The 14,575-nt window shown below is 44.6% G+C and overlaps 1 protein-coding gene across 1 annotated transcript; it reads left to right on the top strand.

Moving 5' to 3' along the window:
* The first annotated feature begins 2,350 nt into the window (after positions 1 to 2,350).
* On the top strand, positions 2,351 to 6,359 carry NEFL (neurofilament light chain). Its single transcript, XM_062213505.1, has 4 exons — positions 2,351 to 3,447; positions 4,389 to 4,513; positions 4,957 to 5,276; positions 5,833 to 6,359. The coding sequence occupies exons 1-4, from the start codon at positions 2,401 to 2,403 to the stop codon at positions 5,976 to 5,978; spliced, it is 1,638 nt and encodes a 545-aa protein (XP_062069489.1). The 5' UTR covers positions 2,351 to 2,400; the 3' UTR covers positions 5,979 to 6,359.
* The last annotated feature ends 8,216 nt before the right edge of the window (positions 6,360 to 14,575 follow it).

Genomic DNA, 14,575 nt, shown 5'->3' with positions numbered 1-14,575 from the left:
CAAGCAGGCTGACCTGCTCCTCCTCCCCACTCTACTGGCCAGGTGCAGCAAAGGAAAGGGCCCCTCTGCCCTTCTTTTCTCACCGTTCACCACTTGTGTGTGCCTCTCTTTTCAGCTCCCCCAAAAGACGGCAGCAGGTGCCCTGCTGCTTTCTTCTCTCTGCAGCATCTCGCTGCCCCGAAGCATCAGCTGCCCCACTCCTTCCCAGCCAGTCTCGTCTGCAGTCAGAGGCTTCTGTGAAGAGCCAAAGAGCCGTTAGCAAAAAATAAAAACAAAAGCAAACTGCTGATGGACTTAAGATCTGAGGGTGACCTAAAACTCTGGGGGAAGGCAGCTGGCAGAAAGACAATAACTATATGAATACCTAGGAGTGTGGAATGCATGCACACACCGAGTGTGACAATTTGATTTCCATCGAGCAGCTTAAATAAAACTATTTTGTCATGTATGAGTAATTGGGAGCAGACAGATATTTAGCTTAACCAGGTCTCTCTTCCACCAACCCCTCCCCAAGAAGGCTGTATCACAATGGAGTTATTGATGAATGGGAAGATCAAGGCTAAGCCGGCTACAAAACGTCATCAGAAGTACCCTACCATGTCTGCCAGGGCCACACAACACTCAGGGCAGCTTAATTACCGTCTGCTTGAAATCCTAGAATGTTTGAGCTTGGGTAAGCACAATATTAACACTTCTGAAACTGCATTATTGGAGACAACACAAATTGCTTAGAAACCATATCAGAGTTCTCCGCTGCAGTCCTGCCCTCTGCCCTGCAGATGGTGGGGTTGGAAAGGACCTCACAGGATAAGCTTGATTCCATGCTGTTCTCCGGAGAGGTGTGCAGTGCCTCTGGAAGCAACTGTGGTACCACTCAGGGAAAGCATATCACAAGGAAAGAGATTCTGGTTTCTCTATTTGGAAAGTTTGCGTCTGTAAAAAAAAAAAAAAAAAAAAAAGTCAAATGCTGTCATGCAAATAAAACAAAAGCTAAAAGCATGCTTAGAAAAACCTTAGGGATTTTATGTCAATGTCTGCAATCCTCCCCTTGAGCCCGTAGAACTCCAAACAACCCCTGTGGAAAGGCGTATCCACGTGCAGTAAGGCGTGCACATTGTTTCAGGGACCCGGGTGCTTTCCATAAGAAACCCATAGATTTCTGACTGCCTTTCTAATCTACCTAACACAGCGACCCGACGCAGGAATCACGCGGCTTCTTTGGCTCCCGAGACCACACCCGACGCCTGAGGCTGGCCGCCGCAGCTTCCCTATGGAAATCTGCCACCTGCATGGCCTTTCGAAATCATCAGGTTGGGTGTTACACAGGTGTACAAAGCTGCAAGGGGGCTTTTAATAGGAGGGAGTCGGTAGTGTCAAGTCCACGAAGCAGGGATTTAGCTCGGGGAAGTTCTAGCCAGGCAGCCTGAAGTCAGTTGCCCCGCCATAGAGTGAGCCGCCGCCTAGCAAGCTGGTCTTCTCCTTGGTAGCGGCACTCTTCCTCTGCTTCCCTCCGTCTACAAGCGTCAACACACCGAAAGCCTCCAAGGCTTTCTTCCCCACAAAGAAGAAAATTTAGGAAGCCAGAGGCAGTGTCCTACAGCTTTAGAAATGATAAAAGCTAACACCTGCAATGCACGCTGCAATCGCGCACGTGTGTAGGTAGGGGGGCAGAACCCTGTGGGCTGAGAAGCAGTTCACCAACTCCGGGGGTCAGGGGGCCCAGGGGAAAGGTAGATTAATTAAAGAAAGTGCCAGAAAAACTGCAAAGAAACGTGAAACTTTCTAAATGCCGCATACGTGCAACCACAGCCTATTCTCATCTCAAACCACTAGCGACACTGCACCGTCGCCACAAACACAAAGTGGGGAAGAGGGGTGATAAAGGAGGTCCCCGGTGGGAAGCGGTGGGTTGCGGGCCAGGGTCCCCGAGAGGTACCGGGATATGGAAAACTAAATTGTCAGTGGGCGGCCAGAACCAATGGCTGGGGATACTTGAGCATCTGAGTGATACGGCGGTCCCGGGGTAAGCAGGCTGCGGCTGGGTGGGTGGGAAAGGACAGGACACGAGTGCGGGGATATAGGGTCTCAAAGAACAGAAAGGGCCTCAGAGAAAAGTGCAAAGGAGAAGAGCCGCAGCTCAGCGGCCCCGCGCCGCCGCCCCCGCCCTCCGTTTTGCGCAGAATCCTCCCCTTGGCTGCAGCAGCGCGCTGCCCCCACTGGCCGGCGCGCCGGGATCGATCGCAGGCTGCGTCAGAAGCCTCGCCGCGTATAAATAGGGGTGGCAGGACGGCGCCGAGCCGCACACAGCCATCCATCCTCTCCTTTCCCTCTCTCCCCCGTCCTTCTTTCTCTCTCCAGGCCCCATCTCCGCCGCGGGCCAGAGGGGCACCGGCCGCCACCATGAGTTCGTTCAGCTACGAGCCGTACTACTCGACCTCCTACAAGCGGCGCTATGTGGAGACGCCCCGGGTGCACATCTCCAGCGTGCGCAGCGGCTACAGCACCGCGCGCTCCGCTTACTCCAGCTACTCGGCACCGGTCTCCTCCTCGCTGTCCGTGCGCCGCAGCTACTCCTCCAGCTCCGGCTCCTTGATGCCCAGCCTGGAAAACCTCGACCTGAGCCAGGTAGCCGCCATCAGCAACGACCTCAAGTCGATCCGCACGCAGGAGAAGGCGCAGCTGCAGGACCTGAACGACCGCTTCGCTAGCTTCATCGAGCGCGTGCACGAGCTGGAGCAGCAGAACAAGGTCCTGGAAGCCGAGCTGCTGGTGCTGCGCCAGAAGCACTCGGAGCCGTCCCGCTTCCGGGCGCTGTACGAGCAGGAGATCCGCGACCTGCGCCTCGCTGCCGAAGACGCCACCAACGAGAAGCAGGCGCTCCAGGGCGAGCGCGAAGGGCTGGAGGAGACTCTGCGCAACCTGCAGGCGCGCTATGAAGAAGAGGTGCTGAGCCGGGAGGACGCCGAGGGCCGGCTGATGGAGGCGCGCAAAGGCGCCGACGAGGCAGCGCTGGCTCGCGCTGAGCTGGAAAAGCGCATCGACAGCCTGATGGACGAAATCGCCTTTCTGAAGAAAGTGCACGAAGAGGAGATCGCCGAGCTGCAGGCGCAGATCCAGTACGCTCAGATCTCCGTGGAGATGGACGTGTCCTCCAAGCCCGACCTCTCCGCCGCCCTCAAGGACATCCGTGCACAGTACGAGAAGCTGGCCGCCAAGAACATGCAGAACGCCGAAGAGTGGTTCAAGAGCCGCTTCACCGTGCTGACCGAAAGCGCCGCCAAGAACACCGACGCCGTGCGCGCAGCCAAGGACGAGGTGTCCGAGAGCCGCCGCCTGCTCAAGGCCAAGACCCTGGAGATCGAAGCATGCCGGGGCATGAACGAAGCGCTGGAGAAGCAGCTGCAGGAGCTGGAAGACAAGCAGAACGCGGACATCAGTGCTATGCAGGTGCGGCTCTGTGCGAAACACGGTGGGGGCGGTGACCTGCAGAATGCGGGGGTCTGGGCAGGGGGAGAGTGCGCCCAGAAAGTGGAGACCAGGGCTGGTAGGGGTCGCACTGTGCTCCCTGGGGACGGTGTGGGAGGGGCGGGGCACTTGGGCGGGGCGGGGCCGCTACCGCAGTCTGGGTGTGTGCGTGGTGCAGTGGAGTCTGGGTTCCGCATTGAAGCTGCCCAGCGTGGGAGGGGTCAGGCGGGGGCGGGGGAGAGGTGGGAGTAGGGCGTTGCCCTGACCTGAAGGGATGTCGGGCCATCTACCAACCTGCAGTCACCTGAAGTTACTTTGCAGCACCAGTGGGATCACCTGGTTAATACACATAGCGAATAAGTCTTACTGAGTCCCGAAAGGTTACTGTGGCCAGTATATTTTATGACTGGTTAAGTACCAGCTACTCCTCCCCTTAGCAGGTGGACAGGAACCCAGACAGATTTGTCTTGGGTAACTAGCTGGGGAGCAGAAATATAGGAAATATTTTAGAGAAAGTATAAGCAATTTAGCTACTTCCTTCTCTTATGAAGAAATGGATTAATTTTCTGGATTGTGAGCTGACTAATGAAGAGTTAACCCATAAATGAGAATCCAGCCTTTTCTGTCAAGTTAGTTTCCATGCAGGCATTTTCTGATGCTCTTTAGATTGTACTAGTTGAGGATATTTTCTTAAAGGAATGTTCTTTCTTTAGTTTTTTTTTTTTTCTTCTTATGCTTCATGAAGCTGGATATTTTAGGCAAGAAATATTTTCAAAAAAGAGCGAGCAGCTGTTTTAGGGGAGATTTTTATTAAAGGAGTGCCCCTCGACTCTAACTGAAACTGTCTTTGTAACTGAGCTACAGTAAAATGATAGCAGTAGGCGTTGATGCTTAGATTTTCTTCTTTTTCTGTCTTCCAACAGGACACGATCAACAAACTAGAAAATGAATTGAGAACCACGAAGAGTGAAATGGCACGATACCTAAAAGAATACCAAGACCTCCTCAATGTGAAGATGGCTTTGGATATTGAGATTGCAGCTTACAGGTAACAACAGAAGGGCAAAGGTAGTAGCCAGAAAGCCTCGGAAGAAAATCAGATGCCATTTAGATTATGTTGAACCAGAAGCCTTCTGCAATAGTCCTCTGAAATAAGGAGATATTATTATGATTAGTTTGCTTCTTCGAAGGAGCAAGTGTTTAGACAAATATCAAAGAACTTTACCCTGTAATATTAAGTCCTGTTTTTAGCTTCTCATTGCACTCAAAATCTAATAGGACTATTTAACATACTTTATTCTGTATCCCCCCCACCCCCAGTCTCATTCATAAAATTCCTAGCCATTGGATTTTGGTAATTCCCAGCCCTCGCTTGCATTTGCCTGTAGGATGGCATTGGGAGAACAGATGAGAGGTGGGCTTAGATCAAGTCATTAAATACACTTCCTAAGTTGTTTTAATTTTAACCCCACCCTCTGTTGGCCTCCCCAGAAAACTCTTGGAAGGTGAGGAGACCCGACTGAGTTTTACCAGTGTGGGCAGCATAACAAGTGGCTACTCCCAGAGCTCCCAGGTCTTCGGCCGGTCTGCCTATAGCGGTTTACAGACCAGCTCCTACTTGATGTCCGCCCGCTCCTTCCCGACCTACTACACCAGCCATGTGCAGGAAGAGCAGATCGAGGTGGAGGAGACCATTGAGGCTGCTAAGGCCGAGGAGGCCAAGGACGAGCCTCCCTCTGAAGGGGAAGCCGAGGAGGAGGAGGAGAAGAAGGAAGAGGGTGAGGAAGAGGAGGGAGCCGAGGAAGAAGAAGGTATGATGAAAAACAAGCCCATGCGCCTTCAAGTGCAGACTGGGCATGGCTGTTTCTTAGGAGACGTACAAGGCAAATGAAGTCCTGCTTATGCTTAGGAGTGCTTTATTTAAACATGATTTCAGAATCTTAAATAATACATTTATCTGTTTATTCAATACACCTTTACCAAGCGCCTATTGTGAGTGAGATGATTGGTCAAAAATTTTACATTTCTGCTTTTTTAAAAATTGACACATAATTGTAAAAATCCATCTTTTCATATATTTATTTAACATAGCAACCTGGTGCCCTAAAGAGCAAAAATAATCCCGAACATACATAAAAGACTCAGATTAGATTTTGCAGAGGAGCAGAGCTCCCCGGTGTGAATCTCATTCTGTTTGTGGCCTCCTGCAAATCACTCCTTGCAAGCCTTGTGTGTTCCCTGTGCTTTTTGGAGAATGGAGCTGGGGAATTTGAGTAAGTGCTTCGATAGCTGTGTTTTCACAGCAAACCTTTGCAGAAATGTTTTCACTAGACTTACCATGGATTTGGATTTTTCTTTGTGTTTAAGCTGCCAAGGAAGAATCTGAAGAGGTAAAGGAGGAGGAAGAAGAAGGAGGTGAAGGTGAAGAGGGAGAAGAAACCAAAGAAGCAGAAGAGGATGAGAAGAAAGATGAAGGTGCTGGGGAGGAGCAGGCAACCAAGAAGAAAGATTGAAACCCCTTTCCCTTAACTATTCCAGGAATAATTCTCCCGAAATCAGGTCAACCTCATCACCAACCAACCAGTTGAGTTCCAGATCTTCTATGAATTAAGAAGTCAATATATGTATAATTCTGAGATGACTTAGGTTGGACATTCAATGTTGTGCTATGAATTTGCTCCTTAATGCAGAGTATCTGTTTGCTTGCAGAGTGGCTTTCTGGCTTGCTGCCAGCCTGTGCATGGTCCACGCTTATGAGTTCAGGATCTATGGCAATGTGAACCATTCAGATGTTTACAATAAAAACACAACATGAATAAATGAATTACTTATGTTAATGTTAACCTTCATGGAAAAATAGTCCTTTGAACTTTTGGTGGTTAGAAATTAAAGACCTCGAGTTATGTGCAATAAATAGTAAATAAAGTTACACTGAATGATGTATTTCTTGCTGTGGTTGTTGACTCAATTAAAATATCTTAAAATGGCATCAATATAAATCATATACAAGTGCACTATTGACCTTTTTTTTTAAGTCAAAATTTTTAGCAATGACAATACTTTTAAATTCTTAATTGGAAATCCTGTGAGATACAGTTAGAACCTCATGAAATCTCTCCCCTCAAGACCTATAATGATAACAAAAATTATTAAATGAGACAGCCTAAATAACAACTTAGTTTGCCCCACAAAATGTACTGTTAGGTTGAGGGATGGCTTTTTAGGAGTTTATTCTGAAATTGTGTGATAAATATATCCTTTATGGTTAGCAGGTGCTAATACAATCTGTGCAGAACATGAATCCCACACATTCATGACTATAACTACATTTAAAAATACAATCTAAATATCACATGTAGAAGTTGGAACCTGAGCAAATGATGCCATTAGGATAAATATTTTTTTAGTAATATATAATTTTGGGAGGAGGATATAAATATCAAAAGTTATTTGCAAACATATTGTCTGCAGGCCTGAGCTCATAATTCCATGTGCTGATAGCTTAAATTTGTTGCCTCAAGGAAATAGCATGAAATGCCACACATTTTTCAACCTTTTATAAATTACAGATATAGATAATGAGATAATTATCAGTCACTTTGGGGGTGGGGGAGATAATGTACTTGTACATTATATTGGCATTACTCTGTGTGTCTATTGGGAAATATCTGGATTTCAATGATAGCTCAACTGGTTGGACATTGCATCAAACACACGTCCCTTCTGTCCTCCCTGTCCACTGTAAAGTTATGAAAGCTCTTGCACTTGCATTTGATGTGGAATATAGATGAAGCCACTAACTGCTGCTCTGCTTCTGTCCTTGAATGCTTTGTCAGCTAATTTCATTCAGTATTTGTTTTCTAGATAACTTTAAAAGTTATGAATTTCACCTGAAGCCAAAGTGGTGTCCATTGAAAGTTTTTGTCCCATAGCATTACTTGTTTCTAGTTAAATATATGTTATTCTGCAATAGTTAAAATATTTATTTGTCTACCATTATGATATGGATTTGAACTTTGAAGGCTGTCAGAACATAAGCTTCTGTAAAGATGTGTAGTCTCCTCCAAAGCCAAGATTTCCACATTTATGCCCATTAGACACAGACTAATACACATGGTAAAAGACAGATGCAAACTGTGTGTTGAAAGTAACTTTAGCCAAATGGAAATGGCAGGCTGGTTGAAGAAAGATCATTGTACCATACTCTATCCTGTGTGCCATAATAAAATACTAAAAAACCTAAATTAAGTGAATTTGAAGTCTTTTGTAAAGTTTTCCTAAATTTGATACTGTGGTAAGTACCCCCTTTCCCTCTTGCCACTCCAAAAACTGCAGTTCTCATTCAATATTTTCTCTTGCAATTGATGACCCTACTTTGCTGTCATCTAATTGTACAGACCAGAACCTCTATATGACATCATACATACCTCCCATTTCCTCTCCTCAATCAGTCTAATCTAATGTATCATCAAGTCCTATTGAGTTTACTGTTTACTACCTTGAACCCATCTACATTTCTCCAATTATACTGTCACTGGCCTAATGGTGTCTATTCTTACCTGTCGTCGATCAGCACACCACAGTGTGCTAATCCTGTGAAAAGCAAGTCAATCAGCAAAAGTCTGATTAAACTCCTCCAATAGCTTCCTATTTCTCTTATCATAAAACTCCAAATCTTCAAGGCCTACATAGACCTGACCCCTACCTCTTTTTCCAACTACATTGTGTATGCATGCCAGCCTCTGCACGGTTCTCCACTTGCCCCTGCCGATTCCTCTGTCTGGACTACTAATCTTTCTGTCCTTCCCTCTTCCTCGCCCAGCCCATTCCTACTCAACCCTTGGAATTAAGGCTTAAGAGTTCTTCCCAAAGAGAAGCCTTTCTTGACCTCTTCTGATGGGTCTATTATGTCCTTATTAAAATCTACCACCTGAAGGGAGTTGCTATATTTCATGTAATGTTTCATTTCTAAGATTGATTTGGTAAGATATTAGCTTACTTTTTTGTTTCACATGGAGATTCCAGTACTGTCAGTGTGGCTGATGTATCCTAGGTCCTATTCTAGATGCATTGTCTGTATTAACTCATTTCGTTCTTACTCACTATACAATGTCAGGAGTCCTGCATGATCTCCAACCTCATTTTACAGATGAGAAACTAAAGTGAAGCAACTAGAGCAGATTGCATGGGTGGTTGGGGCGGGGCTGGGCTTCAGACTACATGGTTCAGCTGTGTAGTTCATGCTCTTAACTAGCCCATCACACTGCCGCTTCTTTGCAGTCACTTTGTGAGGTACACTTGGAATCAGACTATGTCTTCATAAGCAGTGGCAGTGGTCAGGGATTTTTTTCACAATAATCAGAACTCTTATGATGCAGTCTTTGTAGCATTCAAGGGCTGCACAAGTACTCAGAACATCCCATTGTATGGTCATGAGCCCATAGGATGCTGCTGTAGTCAGTGATGACCCATGTATATGACAGTGGTCCCTTAAGATTGCATTGCCTATTGACATGGCAGCCATCTTATACAAAGTAGGCTCTACGATGTTTGCATGAAAAAAATTGCTTATGACATATTTCTCAGACTATCTATGTCACTAAGCAACATATAACTGCAGTTAGGAGACTCAGGCTTGTCTTTCACCCCTTTAATGAGGAATATCAGTGTCTAAATCCTTCTGCCTCGTGATAAGGGTTTAGAAGGCAGAAGCCAGATCCATAAAAAGACATGCCCTTGAAATTTATCTTCTAGAATCATCAATTTTTTTTTTTTTACAAAAAGATTTACTTATTTATTTGAAAGGCTGAGTAACACACTCACACACACAAACACAAGCACATAGATCTTCTATCTGTTGGTTCACTGTCCAAATGGCTATGATAGCCAGGACTGGACCAGGCTGAAGCAGGAGCCAAAAACTCCATCTGAGTCTCCCATATGGGTGGCTGGGGTCCAAGTAATTGGGCCCTTTCCTGCTGCTTTCCCAGGCACATTAGCAGAGAGCTGGAACAGAAGAGGAGCATCCAGGATTCTCTACTGCTCAGATATGGGATGCTAGCATCTCGGACAGTGGCTTACCTCACTGTGCCATGATTCTAGTGTTATTCTTACACCTGGACACAAATTCATAGATCTGTTGAACTTTTAGTGCTCCTCATTGTTTCTCCTTTTACCTCTTTTGCTCTTTTCCCCTCCTTTCTTTTTCTTCTCCTTCCTCCTCCTCTTCTTCCTTCTTGCAGGACTACTTGTTAGCTATTTTAAATAATTTGGGGAGGAGAGGTAAAGACTGACTAAATAAATAAATGTCTTTGTTTCCTTCCAGAAGATCCAACCAAGCACTATTTAATGTTTAACAAATTTAGATAATTTTTAGCATTTCAACAATAGTTTCTGGGATGGCAGAGTTTAATATTTGGGAGAATGTTCCATAAATTTAGACAGATTCCAGAATTTTTTTCTTTCTCCCCTGGGGACAGTGTGTGAGGTGTCAGAACTGGTCCAGGCAAGATTCATTTGTAAAAGCTCCCAGTGGAGAATTCGGGAGATTTTCTCCTCGGGAAAATGTCCAACAGAATGGAGTGCAGTGAATTATACAAGCTACACCCAGGGAGCTGTTTTCAATTGAAAGTTCTCTTGAAAATTTCCAGTGAAGAGTCTTAAATGAGGACTAGAATGGCAAAAGGTAACACATCATGGAAAGAAAGAAATCTTCAGCAGCCCCAGAAGATAACTCTTGGTAATTTCTTTGTACCAGCCTTTGTAAATTACTTCAACATAGACTATTATTTTTATATGGAGAGTTTTAAAAAAGATAATATATATAACAGCATTAACAAATTTAAAAGGAAGAAATCACATTTCCTACATTCAACTCCAATTATTTTCATTTTTATGTTTTCCTTCAGTCCTAGATCCTGTACATGTATATATTGACATAGATCCTCCATCCATTCCACAAAATTAATTACACAGGTGGTGCTCAAGGTGAAGTACTGAAGCAGAAAGTGCGCCTGCTTTGAGGGACTAACAGTAGGATGGGTACACCGGGTTCTAGTCCCAGTCAGGATGCTGGATTCTGTCCCGGTCGCTCCTCTTCCTGTCCAGCTCTCTGCTGTGGCCCGGGAAGGCAGTGGAGGATGGCCCAAGTCCTTGGGCCCTGCACTCCATGGGAGACCAGGAGAAGCACCTGGCTCCTGCCCTCGGATCAGCGCGGTGTGCGGGCCACAGCGGCCTTTGGAGGGTGAACCAACGGCAAAGGAAGACCTTTCTCTCTGTCTCTCTCTCTCACTGTCCACTCTGCCTGTCAAAAAACAAAACAAAACAAAAACAAACAAACAAAAGAAACAGTAGGATGTACGTGTCAACAGACATGAACAAGTAAAGGGTTAATAAATAGATGCTCTTTGATCAGAGTCAGGTAATGTTCTGAGGAATGATGGCTTTGGGTAGAGGGAACAGCAAATAAAATGGCCACTTTGCATCTAGAAAAATTCCTCATGCTCACTATAAGTAATATAAATAAACAGAGAACTAGGGAAAGTAGGCAAAGGTCAGAATATGTGTGGGGGCATAGATCAAGGAGTTCAGATTTTATTTTTTCTGCAGTTGGGTACTTTTGAAGAAGTTAAGCAAAGTATGGTGATAGAATCTCATTTCTGTTTTGTAAAGACTACTCTGGCTCATTTGTATAAAATGGACGTTAGGGAAGCAAGAGTCCATGTAAAGTGACTAAAAGGCACTTTTAGTCCAGGTAAGAAAAGAAGGAATGGTGACTTAGAATAGGTAGTGGCAGTAGAGACTGTATGATGTGGTATGACTCAGAAAATTTTTGAGGCAATTTTTTGCCAACAGAATGAATGCGTGGAGAGGAAAAGTTATATACAGTATCTTATTTTTGAAAACTATGTACTACAAGAGTCCTCAAAACATTCATTTAAAATGCATATTATGAAAAAAATATGCAAGGATATTAAAATGTTTGAACCAAATAAACTTGTCTTTTGGCTCTGTGTTATAGGAACTTTTTATAGTCCCCTCATATTTCATCTTTGTAATATGCAGTTATATTAGTTATCTGTGACTGCATAATAAATCACTTCAGAGCCTGCAGCTTTAAACATTCCAATCATTTGTTATTTCTCAGTTGGTGTAGTCTATTATTTGGGAGTGACTCTGTTGGAATTTTTAAATTTTATTTATTTATTTATTTTGACAGGCAGAGTTAGTGAGAGAGAGAGAGAGAGACAGAGACAGAGACAGAGACAGAGACAGAGAGAAAGGTCTTCCTTCTGTTGGTTCACCCCCTAAATGGCTGCCACAGCCAGTACGTGGCGCTGATCCAAAGCCAGGAGCCAGGTGCTTCCTCCTGGTCTCCCATGTGGGTGCAGGGCCCAAGCACTTGGGCCATCCTCCACTGCCTTCCCGGGCCACAGCAGAGAGCTGGCCTGGAAGAGGAGCAACCGGGACAGAATCCGGTGCCTATATGGGATGCCAGCGCTGCAAACAGAGGATTAGCCTAGTGAGCCATGGCGCCAGCCTCTGTTGGGATGTTTTGGCTTTTGTTTTCTCAGGGGATTACAGACAGATGTTGCCTAAAGTTGCTTGACCAAGGCTGCAGGATCCATTTCAAGGTGTTTCATCCTTTTGGCTAGGGGTTTCCTCTCCAGGTAGGCCTTTCCATGGAGCTGCTTGAGTATCCTTAGAACATGGCAGCTGACCTAAGCAGATGGTGCAATATCTTTTATGACCTCCCTTTGAAAATCACACACCCTCACTAGTATTTTATTCTCTCAGTCGTGAAGACCAACTTGTCTGACTGAATGTGGGAGACTCTACACAATTGTAATGCTAAGATGTGAAGATCCTCAGAGACTACCACAAGACTGGTGGGCACATGGCTATTTCTTTTAAGAACAAAAGTCACCCATTCCAGAGTTTTGAAACAAATTCAATTTCAAATATGCTTTCAATCTGTTATCACCTTATCTGATCTTGTATCCTAATTTAAGTTTAAAAACAGCTTTGTGAGAATTACAGCTTGGCAATAGATTTCTTTATCTAATGGAAAGATTCATGTTTGCCTGCCTATTGAAATATTTCTTTAGTAATTCCCCAGTGGAATTATGTGTTCAAAGGGTATTATATATATTTTAATAGTTCCTTTTATGCTGCATCCTCATATTTCTTTTCTCTATAGAGGTTGATAGCTATACTTCAAGGTCTTACCTTTCTTCTGTTAATCCATTTAAAATGAAATTCATGTCACTCTAGTTAATGGGATAAATATGATGGCAGCTAATATATGACTTTGGGTAAGTTGAGTTAAAGTATAGTGAAAGTTGTCAGATACAAAATGGAGTTGCCCAAGTCAACCCTAACACAAATAAATGAAGCTAGGAGGTCATAGTTTCCTATGCATAATTCCCTGATGGTAACTGTCACAAAAGGCTCTACCACAACCACAACATTACACAGAGGCCACCACAACCTCACAGAAAAAGTACCATGTCAAGGACATCTGCCCAGCATGTTGATGTCTGTTCAACCTCAGATTTTTAATTTCACTCTGGTTATTAAACACTGTGGCTAAAGAGTATTTCAAAATCCTCCTCATTTTTTACTTTAAGAATTTCCCTTGTCTCAGCCTCTTTAAATAGTCCCATATTTTTACCATGGTGTGCCTATTTCCATTGCAATGCTGTGCTATTCCCAATTACATATCATTATTCTTTGGAGGCAGACACTCACTCTCTGATTGTTATTTGTTTTATTATTTGTGTTGACAGTTGTGACAGAACAATGTGTTTATTGTTTTGTTGGGTGTTCAAACCCATCTCAGTTAATCTTAGCTTTCCACATAATTTTAAATAGGTGTCTCCTACAAAATGAAAATCAATGCTGATTGCAAGTCATCTTAATATGAAGTCACTTAAGAATAAAAAACAGATACTATGGATGAGTCTCAGGCTTCTTGTCATTGTCAAAATACTTCCATTTGTGTATTGCTGTCCATTAGCCCTTTTGCTCTTAGGTAAATGTCATTTTTTCAATAACCAGCCCACAGCCTTCTATCATGTAGTATATAGGCCCTTACCTAATATGACCACCCCCCCAAAAAAAAAAACCCGCCAAGTAGAAGAATTCTTTTATATAGGAAAACTAATAATCCTTGTTCACTCTGTATCTATATAAAAATGCTAATCCAGACAGAAATCCTACGTTAGAAACTCTGTATTTTACCTGACTAGCTCTGGTTTAAGAGGAAGGAATGGTCTGCTGACTCTAACTTGCGATTTTGTTTTGAATTATTTATTCACTGGAGAACTCTTCTTTCTTAAACACATACACACACTCTCACACCCCCAAGGGAATCCCTGGCCACCTCTGTTTATCCTCTTCTCCCACCTAGATACACACACAGAGAAGGTGTGTGAGAGAGTCACACCTGTAAGTCCCATATTCACACAGCTAGGGTAGGAAAATTGGTGTCAGACATGTGAAATCCAAGGGTGATTCTGAGGTGCGAGTGAAAGATTCTACCTTTGCCAGGTGCAAACAGTGTTTGTCACTGGTCCCCATGGTCAGTTGATTCCAGGGACTCACCCACTGCTCTGGTAATGTTGTACCTAATGGGAGTGTGGTTTCCCCTAGAGTGATCTGTGGACATGAATTCAGTGTGAAACAAATTCTTACCAAAGGGCACACTTGGGAGAGCCAGGAGCTTCGGACCCAGCTTGTTCTCTATGTCCCGGCTGTACACTTGGCATCTGCCCCTGACACATCTCAGTCTCACTTGAACAGTGGAAATTCGAAAATGGCAAGTGAGAAGCCAGCTGGAGCATCCAGACAGCTGGGACTGGAGGTCGCTTTAAGCTTCTACAATGCCCCTGCAGTGATCCCCAACCCTGAAGCAAATGGCCTTTTTCAGGCAGAGTAAATGACCAGGGCCGAGCGTGTGTGTGTGTGTGTGTGTGTGCGTGCGCGCACACCTGTGTGCTACCATGTCTGCCACTGAAGGTTCTGTAACAGGGGCCATACAGGCAACTTGCTGTTCAGATGGTGGAAGGCCGTGGGCCTTTGGCCTGGCGGTGACTTGTATCAGTGCACT

This window comes from Lepus europaeus, chromosome 16 (genome assembly GCF_033115175.1).
Source record: "Lepus europaeus isolate LE1 chromosome 16, mLepTim1.pri, whole genome shotgun sequence".
NCBI classification, from domain to species: Eukaryota; Metazoa; Chordata; class Mammalia; order Lagomorpha; family Leporidae; genus Lepus; species Lepus europaeus.
This window is presented reverse-complemented; position numbering and strand designations above follow the sequence as displayed.

What these genes read in the sequence shown, in the direction of transcription:
- NEFL (XM_062213505.1), top strand. Translation starts at nt 2,401, where the DNA reads ATGAGTTCGTTCAGCTACGAGCCGTACTACTCGACCTCCTACAAGCGG. An exon ending in CGGACATCAGTGCTATGCAG is followed by an intron (nt 3,448 to 4,388) that starts GTGCGGCTCTGT and finishes GTCTTCCAACAG; the next exon opens with GACACGATCAACAAACTAGA. An exon ending in ATTGAGATTGCAGCTTACAG is followed by an intron (nt 4,514 to 4,956) that starts GTAACAACAGAA and finishes TGGCCTCCCCAG; the next exon opens with AAAACTCTTGGAAGGTGAGG.